The sequence below is a fragment of the Orcinus orca genome, chromosome 1 (genome assembly GCF_937001465.1).
Source record: "Orcinus orca chromosome 1, mOrcOrc1.1, whole genome shotgun sequence".
Lineage (NCBI taxonomy): Eukaryota > Metazoa > Chordata > Mammalia > Artiodactyla > Delphinidae > Orcinus > Orcinus orca.
This window is the reverse complement of record NC_064559.1, coordinates 152,331,727-152,345,780: the sequence shown is the minus strand read 5'-3', so window position 1 is coordinate 152,345,780 and position 14,054 is coordinate 152,331,727. Positions and strand designations below refer to the sequence as shown.

Genomic DNA, 14,054 nt, shown 5'->3' with positions numbered 1-14,054 from the left:
GTTGAGATGATAGAACCCAAAAAATTTTTAATCAAAAATCAAAAATTGTGTTTGCCTCAGTACATAATTGTGACACATTTGGGCATTCACCATCCAAAATGGTGTTATGAATTAAAGAAAGATTCATGGAAAGCACTAATGTGCCAAGTACAGAGTAAACATTCAATAAATTTTTCATCAGCATCTTCATCATCATCATTTTATCACCACCTGGAAAAGTTAGAATGTAAGTAAAAGTATTTAATCCTTCCAAAATGGCTCCTACTCTATATTACTTCCATTTTACAGATATATTAAAATCAAAAGCTATGGAGGTCAATAAAGTGACTCAATGAAGTAGCATTTATCCAGTGCTGATTCCCTTGTTTTGTAACATGTTGTTTTGTAACATGTTGTAACAAATAGCAAATAAAAATTTTCATATGATATAGGTAGTCAATGACTTTCACTCAGATTTTACTGCTAATGTCAATACTGTTAACAATATATTCTTTGGTAATTGATGAATAACTATTTCTACTCATTGATGCCCATGATAAAAATCTTAACTCTTTCAGTTTCTAAATTTATTATTTGTTATATAAGCTGAGACTGATTTAGGTACTTTTGGAAGATGCCTTCTAAATGTACTTTTTTTCAATTAGCAAAAGCCCTTAAAAATCTTTAATAAAAGATATATAATTCAATATCATTAGTGTGCAAATGGTTTAGAATAAACTTAGAAAAATGAGCATCTTGTAGAGATACTGTGGTCACCAGAATAAACATGCCAATGACCAGAACTCACAATTTAATTTAATTTAATTATTTAATTTAATTTAATTTACATTCTAGAAAAAGATATGTGAATGCATACACTATACAATGGATTTAATGTCTTCTAATACCTGGCCCTCAAATATGTTATTTGAAGACAACTTGGGTTCATTAGATATAAGAAGCATTGATAAGAAATGTACTCTCAACTAATAGTTTGGAAATGTACTGAATCAGAAATTCATGGGGACCAGGAATCAGGTAGCTCTAATTATCAGACAGGTTTCAGGACCATTACTAAAAATATCTATATTTCTTTCATTCACTCATTTATTCATTCATTCATTCATTCAACAAATATGTACTTAGTACCTACTATGTGCCATGCACTATGCTAAGCCTGAAGAGAAAAAAACCTCTGCCCTCATGAGTTTACATTCTTGCAGAGGACACAAGACATATAACAGGTAAGTAAACTGTGTATATTAGAAGGTAATGATAACTGAGAAGAAATAAAATTTAGAGCAGGGTAAAGGGGTGACTCTTTTTGGACATGGAATAATAATGCTATCGTTAATCATAATTGACGTGTGGATGAATGATCAGTTGAACAAAAGATGGTGGTATTCTGGCCGGGTGTTCTTTCTGGCAAGGACCCAGATCTTCCTCATTTTCAGGTTTCTTCTTCCCATTGTGTTCACAGGATTGCACAATCTTTCCCACAGCCTCTTGATGCAAAGCCATTGCTCAGCCAGCGGGAGGCTGTCCCCCCAGGGAATCTACCACAGCGTCCTGACCGGCTGCCATTGAGTGACACTTTCACTGACAACTGGACTGATGGCTCACATTATGATAACACCGGGTTTGTTGCAGAGGAAACCACAGGCGAGAATGCCAACAATAATCCTCTCCTGAGTTCAAAATCTAGAAGCACATCTTCTCATGGACGCAGGCCTTTGATTAGGCAGGACAGGATTGTTGGTGTTCCCCTGGAACTTGAGCAGTCTACACACAGACACACACCAGAAACAGAAGTGCCTCCTTCCAATCCTTGGCAGAATTGGACCAGAACCCCTAGTCCTTTTGAAGACAGGACTGCTTTCCCTTCCAAATTAGAGACAACCCCTACCACCAGCCCATTGCCTGAAAGGAAAGAACATATAAAAGAATCTGCTGAAATACCTAGTCCTTTTTCTCCAGGAGTACCATGGGAGTATCATGATTCTAATCCCAACAGGAGTCTCAGTAATGTCTTTTCTCAAATCCACTGCCGCCCAGAATCTTCTAAAGGTGTTATTTCAATTAGCAAAAGCACAGAGAGGCTTTCCCCACTAATGAAAGACATCAAGTCCAATAAATTCAAGAAGTCACAGAGTATCGATGAGATTGACGTTGGTACATACAAGGTTTATAATATACCATTAGAAAACTATGCTTCTGGGAGTGATCACTTAGGAAGTCACGAACGACCTGACAAAATGTTAGGACCAGAGCACGGTATGTCCAGTATGTCTCGAAGCCAGTCAGTCCCGATGCTGGATGACGAGATGCTCACTTATGGAAGTTGTAAAGGGCCACAACAACAAAAAGCTTCCATGACAAAAAAAGTCTATCAATTTGACCAAAGCTTCAATCCCCAAGGAGCAGTGGAGGTTAAAGCTGAAAAGAGGATACCGCCCCCCTTTCAACACAATTCTGAGTACGTGCAACAGCCGGGCAAAAACATCACCAAGGATTTGGTTAGTCCTAGAGCTTACAGAGGATACCCACCGATTGAGCAAATATTTTCATTTTCTCAGCCATCTGTTAATGAGGATGCTGTGGTAAATGCCCAGTTTGCAAGCCAAGGTGCCAGGGCAGGCTTCTTGAGAAGAGCTGACTCCCTGGCGAGTTCCACAGAAATGGCCATGTTTAGAAGGGTCAGTGAACCTCATGAGCTGCCTCCGAATGATAGGTACGGCAGACCTCCATATAGGGCAGGTCTGGATCGCCAAAGCAGCGTTTCAGTGACTGAGTCCCAGTTCCTGAAAAGGAATGGCAGGTATGAAGATGAACACCCTTCATATCAAGAAGTGAAAGCTCAGGCGGGAAGTTTTCCAGTTAAAAACCTTACCCAAAGGAGGCCATTGTCTGCAAGAAGCTACAGTACAGAGAGTTATGGTGCCTCCCAAACCAGGCCAGTTTCAGCTAGGCCTACTATGGCAGCTCTTTTGGAAAAAATACCATCTGACTATAACTTGGGTAACTATGGTGACAAGCCATCAGATAACAGTGATATAAAGACGAGGCCTACTCCTGTGAAGGGAGAGGAGAGCTGTGGTAAAATGCCTGCAGACTGGAGACAACAGCTGCTTAGACATATAGAAGCTAGAAGGTTAGACAGGGTATGTTTGGCATTTCTCTGTAAGAATATCCCCCCTGCCTTTAGTTTTACTTTATTGGCATTTCTAAGCACATGTAGTGAAGCATGAACTACATGAATGAATAGATGATCAGCATTTTATTTATCTTTATATTGTGGGGAAATTGATCATAATAGTTTTTCATGGATACTGTTTGAGGCTCTTTGAGAGTTCATAATGTATAGGTGAATTATTTGTCAAAACTATCCTAAATATGGTTAGTAAGAAAGAATTCGACTCTGTTATATGGGATAGTGCTTCAATTGCTTTCTAGCCATTAAGGCAAAATGCATCTCCTAGGACACAAAACTGTTCTCTAGTGACCTAAAGAGTATGATTTTTATTGAATCTATAAAAAGTGAGTATTCTAATCCTTTCTGCACAGACTCACTTATATTAAAATCAGACCTAATTTGTTTATACAATTTGCATATAGTTACTGCTATGGGACTACTAAGGTTATTACTTCTAATGAGCAATAATCTTCTCAGCAAGAAACAGAAAAATAAAATAAGCAGAGATTGAATGCCCTCCTACACATTATTTTATTCAATGAAAATCCTGCCATTTAGAATGTTGCTTTTCATATAGAAAGAAATGGTTAAATTCAAATCATACTACAGACAACAAAAATAGATGATGTCTTTATAAAGACTACAAACGTACAAATTAGTGTGTATATTGCAGCAAAAAAGGGGGGGGGACATTAATCCTAATGCAGTTAAAAATTGAATCACAGCAAATCATGAAATGCATAGCAATTGAGGAGAGCAAAAAAAAAAAACTTGTAGAAGACCTAGAATTACTTTTTGTTGTTGTTTGTATCTCTCTAAGAGAAGTCTGCATTTTCTAGAACTATGATCAATTGACCATCATCACTGAGTGTATTGATACTTTGCGGCTTTGGTGTAGAGGGCTTTGTGTACTCTGCATTGACCTTAGAATCTTAAAAGTCCTTTTTGTGAAAATAGGGCCTTTTGTTCTCTATTTCTAGGTTTAAATGCTCAGTGTAAATTGGGGATCTGGGTATAATATACCATTAGAATGTTTCACTCAATAGTTTTATTTCATTTGGTGTCCTGCTAAAAGCACAGGTCACTGCATTTATTATATATTTTCTTAATGCTGAATTTTATGTTTTCAGGTGTACTCTTTTAAAATAATTATATTGTTTGTAGGTCGTGTCTACATGACAAGAAAACAATTATTTATAGGGAAAGAGTGAACTAATAAATGTGGGTTTGGGTATTAATTTCTCAATGTGGAAACTGGTTCTGCCTTGCAAAATATTTCATCAGAATGTCTGTTTCAAATAGGTGTGCTCAGTCCCATTGAAGGGAGCCTCATCAAAGCCTCATGACTGGCTGTCAGTGGGAGACACCTGGTCGGTTGTCACCATGCCTTACCTCAAGTTATACCCTCCATGTAGACAGATAACTTGGAGGGCGAAAATATTTGGGGCCAAATAAAACAGTACAGTTTGGGAACTCTGGCCTCGTGTAGACACGACCATACGTAACAGGGTAAGATGAACTAGCCAAGAAAGGTTATAAGAAGCTTTTTGGAGCATATATACAATGACTAGTAATTTGAGGCAACAGAGGAGTGAGTGAAAACAAAGCATGAAAAAGAAAAGACAAAAGTTTAAGCACTTGGTACCATCATTTATTTACTGGTTTCCCAAATAAATGGTTCCTTTCCTTTGATCAGAGCTACTGAAAAGTAGGTGACTCCTCTAGTTGGAGCAGGAATTTGGAGAGAGGAAAATAGGACTGGGGAAGGGGGATTTGGATCAGCAGAAGTCTGGAGGTCCTGCCTGTCCCAGATCCAGATAACTAAAAGTAAATTTGTATGTATTTTTCCATTACTGTGACAATACCTCCCTTTTTAGTTAGTCTTCACGTATCCTCTGTCTTTATAATTCCCTCAGTCTGTCTTTCATTTTTCAGAGCAATTTCAATGTATATTTAATAGCTTCTCATTTAATTCCATGAAATTAAATTACCTTAGAATATTGCTTCAAGCTATCAAATCCTGAAAGCTCTTCCTCTTTTCTCCAAGTAACTTTTCTTTCCCTCTCTAAATTGAGTTACTGAGCTATTCAGGCTGTATCTAACTTAAAACTTAAAACAAGATAAATTCAGGGTGCTGGAACACAGAGTTGCTATGTAAAAATAGTTCTGTACTGTTGTTCTTAACATTCTGCCCAAAGTCAGATTGCCCCAGACACAGTGTGCTTCCTTTCAGTGAAATTTAGTTGAGTGATTTGAACCCTGGAAATCAAATAGTTACATTAGAAACTACAAGATCTTTGTCCATTCCTCATACAAGAGAACTGCCTAGAAGCCTGGACATTGGATAAGCTTAAGTGTTCTACATAATGTTGGTTAAAGATCTTGCTCAGTGTTGACCTTGGAGAGGCAGCTCCAAGTACTACCCTAGATTAAAGATGCTTGTTTTCTCCTTTGGTTTTATCTCAAGGCTCATGCTTCCACTATAGAGCCCCATTTGACTGGGAGAAATGAAAACATGAACCCATATGTCTAAGACTGCTACTCTTCCATAAGAGCTGAGAGAGCACTAGACTGGAGTCATTTTAACCCTTAAGGAGTCATTCAAGTGCTAGATTGAAATGTTCAGTGTCCTTTTCAGTTTTGGCATGGTGACAATGAAAAAAAATCTCTGGATGAAATAATCAGGGATCCATAACGAATATGATTAGTAGACAGCACACCATCAGGAGTTTAATAGTCTTTCAGTTGATGGAATTCTGGTGCTAAAAATCATTTCTTTGCAAAAATGCCCTCAGAATAGAATAGCTGCCTGCTGTTAATGTTCAATAATATCCAGTTTTAAAAAGTGTACTAAGTTAACTTCTGTAGATTTTTTTTTCCAAATTAAGAGAATTACTTAAAAGGGCCAAATGCTGTCAATTATTACATGTCCATGATAGGTGGAAAGTAGAGATTGTACTGATGGAAACTATTTGATGACAGGGTATACAAAATGTTTTAATTTTTAAATGAAGTTCTGTAGAAAAAAACAAACTACATATCAGACACTTGGAATAACTTTAGATGAACCTACTGAAGGGTAGCTACAATGCAAATATCACTAGAATGTTCTATAGGTATTTAGGTATATCAGATAAACAGCATTAATAGTTCAAATCATAGTTCCTTTAGTTTCATTATGAAATTTTTCCAGTTTAAAATGTAATTAAGAAACAACAAAAAAGTTAGAATATTTGGATTCACATACAAGTTGACTGGTTTAACTAAACTAATAAGCAAATTCAATCATCCACTGGTCAGATTGACTGATTTTTTTGACCAGCTCTTTTTTCTGAGTTGCCATAATTATGCCTATAGACAGAGAAATAAAAGCAACTGATTTTGGCTTTAACTTTTCAGTGTATTAGTTTTAAGGCAGAATTATAAGCTAAGCTAATTTGTATGTGCTAATCTTACAATGTGAAAGAGACCATGAGATTTGCAGCTGACAAAATTTGATTAAGACCTCGCTGTTTGAAATTTTTGAATTAATAGACCGCCACTGATGAACATTTGTCCGAAGTCACTACAATCATGATATATAAGAGATAGATTTTATGCCTTTGAGTTAGCAGCAAATGTAAAACAAATGTTATCTTTGCTTTTTGTCTTTTCTGTAGTTTTGGATGGTACTCATTATGTGCATAACTAACACTGTTTACTGTATGCTTCTGTCTGATCAAGTGCATGTTTAAAAAAGAAAGTTACTGTTTGCCTGCTTTAAGTTAAATGTTATAAATTTAAACATGTTCGTGTAATAATCAGTTTGTTGAGCATGTGTTCACATCCTGTCACATGATTATTTCCTCTACTCAGAATGCTGCTTACAAACACAGCACAGTTAACCTTGGCATGCTGCCCTATGGAGGTATTTCAGCAATGCATGCAGGCAGAAGCATGACTTTAAACTTGCAGACTAAGTCTAAATTTGATCTACAAGAACTACCTCTTCAGAAAGTAAGTATGGACTGCCCTACATGTGTCAGCATACCAAAGCCAATTAATGTTGTTTGTTCACGTAATGTGTTTAGGCTGTACATACAGCCCTGCTTATAGACTCTCAGGAGTCCAAAAAGCACAAGGGCAAACAATGTAGAGCCCAAACTCTTAGCTGCTAAATGAATATTTATAGCTAGATTGATTATCAGGTTCCTGCTTAACAGCTTTGCTTTTTGGATTGAGCAGGTACATGGCTTTTTGTGTTGCTTTAAGACTCATTTTTTTTCTTATTATTCATTTTCTTTTTCTTTTACTCTTTGCTTCTCTTTCTTTTGTGTGTGTATATGTATGTATTGATATATACCTCCCTTTTTTTTTTTTTTTTTACTTTTTTGGAGACCACCCTATATTCTCTTGCTGATGCATTCTGAGAACAGAACTAGAAATTATTACTGGATGGCACTGGCATAAAAACAGACACATAGATCAATGGAACGCAACAGACAGCTGAGAAATAAACCCACACAGTTATGGTCAATTAATCTAAGTCTTAAATGTACCAATGAACTAGCTATAAGTAAGGAATTCTCAGAAGAAAAGATTAAATAAATGCTGGTTGAGTACAAGAGCTGAGATAGAGAATGGATGTGAACTACAGTTTTAATCCTCATGAAGTGAAAGAAATAATAAAAATAAAAGAACAAAACAAAGAGACACACACACACACACAAAGAAATTATTATTGGATTTCAGCTGATTCCTTTGGAAAAGACATAAAGTCCTAAATTAGAATGAAAATTAAGTGGTTGGCACTTCTAAATACTTCTTTAGCCCATTTTTTTTTGTAGGAAATATTACACAGAAGTAAAACATGAGAAACAAATTTGTAACTTAGCTAGCAAATTTTTACTCATCCTGGGTTAATGGAAAAGTGGAAAGTTCACATGATTTTAAATGAAAATGTAGGCTTATTTGAAAGAGAATATACTGTAAGAGGAAACATTTCCATTGTCAAAGGACCGTTTCTGCTTGTTTCATTCAGGCAAAACAGAGAATACACATTTTACCTGTTTAAATTGACTAATGCACTCTTAGTTACCTTTCGATGGAAACTAATGAGTCATTTTCACACAATATGTCTTTATGACTATATTATTAATGTAGTCATTAACCTAGTAAGTTTTTACAAAAAAAAGCAATGGAAAAGTAAGGATAACAAAATGATGGTAGCCTCCAAACACTCTTCTCTTAATCAAATTGATGAACATATGAAGCAAACTCCCATCCCAGGAAAGTGAGTGTTATAAGACCACAAACTCATGTTTTATTGTCAAATTAGCCTTAATAACAGCCCCTAGCTCTGTATAGCTTGCTTCCTACTCTGAGGAGAGTAATAAAATTAAAGAGACATTTAAATTCACAGCTTTTTTTGTCACCCATGATCACTTTGGGGAAAAGAAAAAAGGCTAACTTAATTGAGAACTTTTGAAAATTATTTTCCTTGTCCTCAGTCTCCTGTTACAGGACCAGTATTGTGTAGGTAACTCTCTCCAGGGAGAAAAATGACTGATTTATGGTGTTTACCTATGTCAGTGATAAAACACTCCCTCTCTGGCCAATTTCAAAGTAGTAACTTGACATCACTGAACTCAGAATTGGGACTGAGAATAGTCAGCTCTCATGAGCTAGTACAAGTCGGCTCCAGCACACTACCGTCAGTGAGACCCTTTTCACAGGAGCCTCTAGTCTGTTCTTCATGTCCTCTTAGATGCCCAGGGCTTTCATCTTCTGCCCTAACAAAACCAGTGTTCAAAAAGATCTTGAAACTTATTTGCACTAAGGAACAGATGAGCCATCACAACTTAAATAGACACCTTTTCTGGAGAGCTTGGTAATTAAACAGAAATCAAACCCTTAAACTACAATCATAGAATTTCAAAATACAGTGAGCAGATTTGAGAGATCTTGGTATGAAAGAAGCTATTGCTTGAACCCCTTGAAATTATATCATATGGATAACCCCTTATTTTGCTTAGTTTTTAGCCCTATTTTCTCATCAATCTATAGGATAATATAGATATATTCAGTGTCTGAAAAATGGTAATACACTTGAAGCACTGTTTCTCAATGTATAAATTATTCTCCAGATATAAATTAGGTACCTCTGTGTTGCTATATTAATTTTCTGATGTTTGGGGGGGTACCCTATAGAATGGATTCATTAACTATTACTATAGCTCTAAGATGATCTGTAACAGAAATATTGCAGAGTTATATTTGGAGACATTGCAACCTTACTCAGTTGGGCACAGAGATGACCTAAAGGAATTCTTTTTGGAAACTACCTTAAATTGCAAACCAAGAATAATTCAAGTATGGAAAAGAAACTGAAAATGAATATATATGAAATAATATATATACATTTCAGTATATACACACACACACATATATATAGAACTGAATCACTTTGCATACAACTGAAACTAACACAATATTGTAAATCAAGTATACTTCAATAAAAACAAATAAATAAATAAGCTGCCATCCAGGCCCCCCTAAAAAAGAGTAATTCAAGTATTGAAATAGTCTATCTCAAAATGAATTATCATCAATACTTTATTATACACACCAAAAAATAAATAAATAAAAGGGAGAAGAAAGAAAGCAAGGGATGGAAATAAACAGTCAGGGCAACTACTCCATTGCCCTCAAAAGATTTTATGACCCAAATGATGAGTTTAAGCCCTGTAAACTGTAGACATTTCAGCATCTGGACAACTTTGCTACCTTGTTGCTAGTGCAGGAACATTATCAGGTGTGGTTACTGGATGTTTAATCACTTTCAAGACTACTCCATGCTCTACTTCCTTTCATGGATTCCAATCTAAGTCTCTGCCCTTTTGCCTTTGTGCTCAGGTATATCTCTTCTGCAGAGCTCCTTAATTTGAAAATTTGTTTGGTTTTTCTGCCAAACTTTAGGGTCAACCTCTCTTAAGGGGCAGCCTTTCAGATTCTCCACTAACCGTTGATAACCGGTCCTATGATTGAGGCTCAGTTTCCTGGAGCCCTTCTCACCAGGAGAGGAGATAGGCAAAAATTATTTTCCTTTGATTTACAAATACATAAAAACCTATTACAGCACTTTCATCTTGCCACTTAAGATAATAAAAATTAGTATCAGCTATTTAAGATATCATTACAGCCTCTAAATGATTGTTAGCCATGAGAATTGCACTAAAATATAGAGTAAGATCAAAATAAAAATATTTCAGTAGATAAAATTGACAAAAACTGTTCATTCTCCTGTGAAAATCCTGGAGCTATCTTTTTATTCATAAAATTGCTGAATGATAACACTGGCTATCTCTAGTTAAGTACTGTGGTAAATGACTTTGGGGTGTCCTAGAAAGAATAAATGAAGTGTCCTAAGGAATCTAAATGAATGTTTTCACATATTACCAGTTAAGAACTGGGTATGGAGTTGCAGCATACTTTTGTATAGGTGGTGCCCTCCTCAGGGAACATTCAGGGGTTGAAATCCAGACCCTTTCCCCACACCCTCTGCTGGCAAGACTTAACCTCTTGCAATTAGAAGAAAGGAGCATCTCTTTGTATTTTCTCTATTACACTGAGATTGTCTTCTTGCAAGTTATGTACCCAGAGAGAGCACCTTTTTGTGATTCCTACCTCCCCATCCTTCCATTATGGTAATTGACAAAAGGGCACTACCTGAGGTCCTGACTGAGCAAATTATTTGTTTTTCGGTTTGGATCTTTTTTTTTTTTTTAGACTACCAAAACATATCTAATAATTTTTTCTCAATTTTCTTTTAAACAAATTTGTAATAAACTACTTAAAAGATATAACTATTTTTGAATAAAGATTGAAGAACTCTGAACTTGAAGTATTTACACAGCGAATATTTATGTGGATAAAAAGAAAAGACTCTCCCAGATTTTGCTATGTGTTTTGAATATTTCTATTTTTTCATATTTATTATATTCCAGGTCGAGTACTGTACATTTTTCATGGACTACAAGCTAAATATAGTCTTTCTGTATTATAGATAGTAAATTATATTTTCTATGGTAATTCTACAGAAACTGTTTTGATATTAACAGAATGCAAATCAAGAAAACCACAAAATTAGTTTAATAAATTTAATTTCCTTTAATATTTTCATCTTTTGATGCTTACTCTAGTTTAATAAAAAATTTAATAGTATTTATAAATAGAACATCTAAGACATATAAGTCAGCTATTAAATTATAAATTATTAGTATTCTCTATCTATTTACTTATTCATTCATTCATTCATTCATTTATTCATTTGTCATTTATTCACTGCCTCTCCAAAAAGCATTTAAGACAACTTTCTATGACGTTATTGATGGTTCAATGTGCTTCTTTGGATGTGTTCTGTTGTAATTGAGCTTAGCTACTGTCTTGAAATTTTATGTTATCAAAGAGAAATATAAAATTGTAAAATGTCAGTTCAAACTGTCATTTTTATTATCCAGATTAATGGTAGAAAAAATAAATATTTTGATAGGAGAAGAATAAAGACTAGGATTTATTGGAAATCTACTATGTACATAGTACCATGAGATACTTTAAATTTTTTTTTTTTTTTGCACAACCCTCACAAAAATCCTGAATGGAATTATTTCTCACCATTGTATAGAAGAAGAAACTGAGACTCATGTGTTACATAAAAGAACTCAACTATATTTTCACTGTTTTACTGTTGTAACCACTACACCTAGCATGGTAGTAGAATTTGAATCCGACTCTGCTTAGCACTCAAGTCCCTATTTCTTGTATATGATGATGTCTTCTCAAATGTTTATAAAATCGGACATTTTCATTGACTGTAATTCATAATATTTGATAAAGCTCTTTCATATACATAATTATATTATCTTCACAACAATCCAGAAAAGTAGATCTTATGGGACGGAGAAAAGAATACACAAGTAGAACATAATAACTAATCTAAAATACATCATGATCCAAATCATCCCCTATGTGCTACAGATACAGTGCTCTCTTATTTAGCTGAGCTTAATAAATGCTAGCAGTTACCTTGCCCTCTTTAAGATCCACTTGCATTTCCTGAGCACTCAGTAACACCAAGAAATATGTTTGGTAGCAGGAAAAGATCAAAGGTTTTGAACCTAAGAAAATCACGACTTAATCATCCATAATAATCCTGCTCCAGAGACATGCAAGGCTGGGAAAGAAATCCCTGGCCTTTTCTAACTCCCCATCTGCAGGTGTCCAGCTGCCAATATAAGTAGTGTGGTCTCTTCTACACTGGAGAAATTGATAATTTTTTTCCTTTTTTTTTTTTTTAACTTTTACCAACATAATATTACGCCATAGTACCTACTGCTTTTTGGCTTATTGAAACAGACACTAATATAAATTACAATTTCAGAGGAAGGGAAGTTGAAATTATGGAAATATATGTATTCAATGATCTTTTCATATAATTTTGCCTGGAAGAAGATGGCCTCAGTATCTGTTTTATTAGTTGATACTTATTCCACCGTCTTTTGAATTAGAGTTTAGATAGCAATGTTTGCACCTAAATTCTTTTCAAATTTCTAATGTCCTTTCTTATAGACCTATGCAAGTGACTCAGGATCAAATAGTAACAATATCTGATATGCATTCGTTCACCCTAGTTCCAAAGGTTACTTACCTAATTCCAGTTTTGTTTTGCTTTATTTTGTTTTGTTTTGTTTGCTGAAAGCAAAGCAATATTTCTGCAGCACTTTGGGGTGACTTATGCCTATAGTTTCTACTGATTTTGCTACCTATTGCTTAAGAAGGATTCACTTATCTTTCTAATTATGAAAAAAACCTTCAGCCTGTAAATCCACATAAATCCTCATAGACAGTGATTAAAATTACCAAAATAAGCTTAGTACTCATACAGATGCTTCCCCACCAATATAATGAAATACTAACTTTAAAATAATCTGGACATTACATTACCATCTTCAGATTGAACACTGTGAAATCATAATAATTAAGATCCAAACTTGGTGTATATTTGTCTTTATAACCTACTTTTTTCAAAAAATATGCAGAAAAAGAATAATTTCACTGAAAATACTTTGGGGAAAGTTGTTTTCACACATTTTTTTGAAGCTGTGGTAATGCCCTCTGTGAACCATGTGCCAATTACTAAGCAAAATAGATCCTTGAGTTCTTAAGGAATATATCCCAAGACCTTTGCACAGTGCCAAATTCTAATACCACTCTCATATAATTCCTCCAACTAAATGCCATAAGTGAATTTCCCAAGCTTTCAGTGCACCCATCAATTAACAGTCAAGAGCAAAGCTACTGGATCAACTAAGCTCATTTACTCATATATGTGAATCCTCTACATACATATATCCTCACATATGGGCACACATATGCATACCTGCATGCATACACTCATATACATGCTCATGCATACACATATACATAGAGATACATATTCATGCACTTTTATGTCTCAACAAATTAGAAATTACTTCTTCCTTCCAATAGATGCTTGTGATCATTCACAGTAGTCAAAATCATAAACGTTAAATCTACAAATGTCCACAGTCATCTTTGGGATTAGCATCTGTTCAGCAAAACTTCTACTAGCATTACCGAATTTCTTAACAAATATAATTTCTGACTTTTCACTAAATCACATTGATGAGTTTTTCTTTTATTTTGAAATATTAAGGATCTACAGAATTTAGAAGCTGAAGAAATGGTATATTGTGATGATTTTCCACGTATTTTATATTTAATTGGTCATATGTGGTGAGGAAAAGACTAATTCTTAATCTTTTGAAGTATCTAAAGAAAATAACTAGAATGTGGTACTAAAGATAATTGAACCTCAATTTGC

The 14,054-nt window shown here is 34.9% G+C and overlaps 1 protein-coding gene across 5 annotated transcripts in view; it reads left to right on the top strand.

Moving 5' to 3' along the window:
* LRRC7 (leucine rich repeat containing 7) overlaps positions 1-14,054 on the top strand; it is a 502,831-nt gene that overhangs the window by 406,825 nt on the left and 81,952 nt on the right. For 4 of the 5 annotated variants that reach the window (XM_049699435.1, XM_033407473.2, XM_049699429.1 and 1 more), the window contains one exon: positions 1,460-3,140. In XM_049699435.1, the coding sequence (XP_049555392.1) occupies positions 1,460-3,140 (1,681 nt within the window). Of the gene's footprint in view, positions 1-1,459; positions 3,141-7,027; positions 7,169-14,054 lie in introns of all 5 variants that reach the window. The other variant, XM_004280746.4, reaches the window with a different exon arrangement.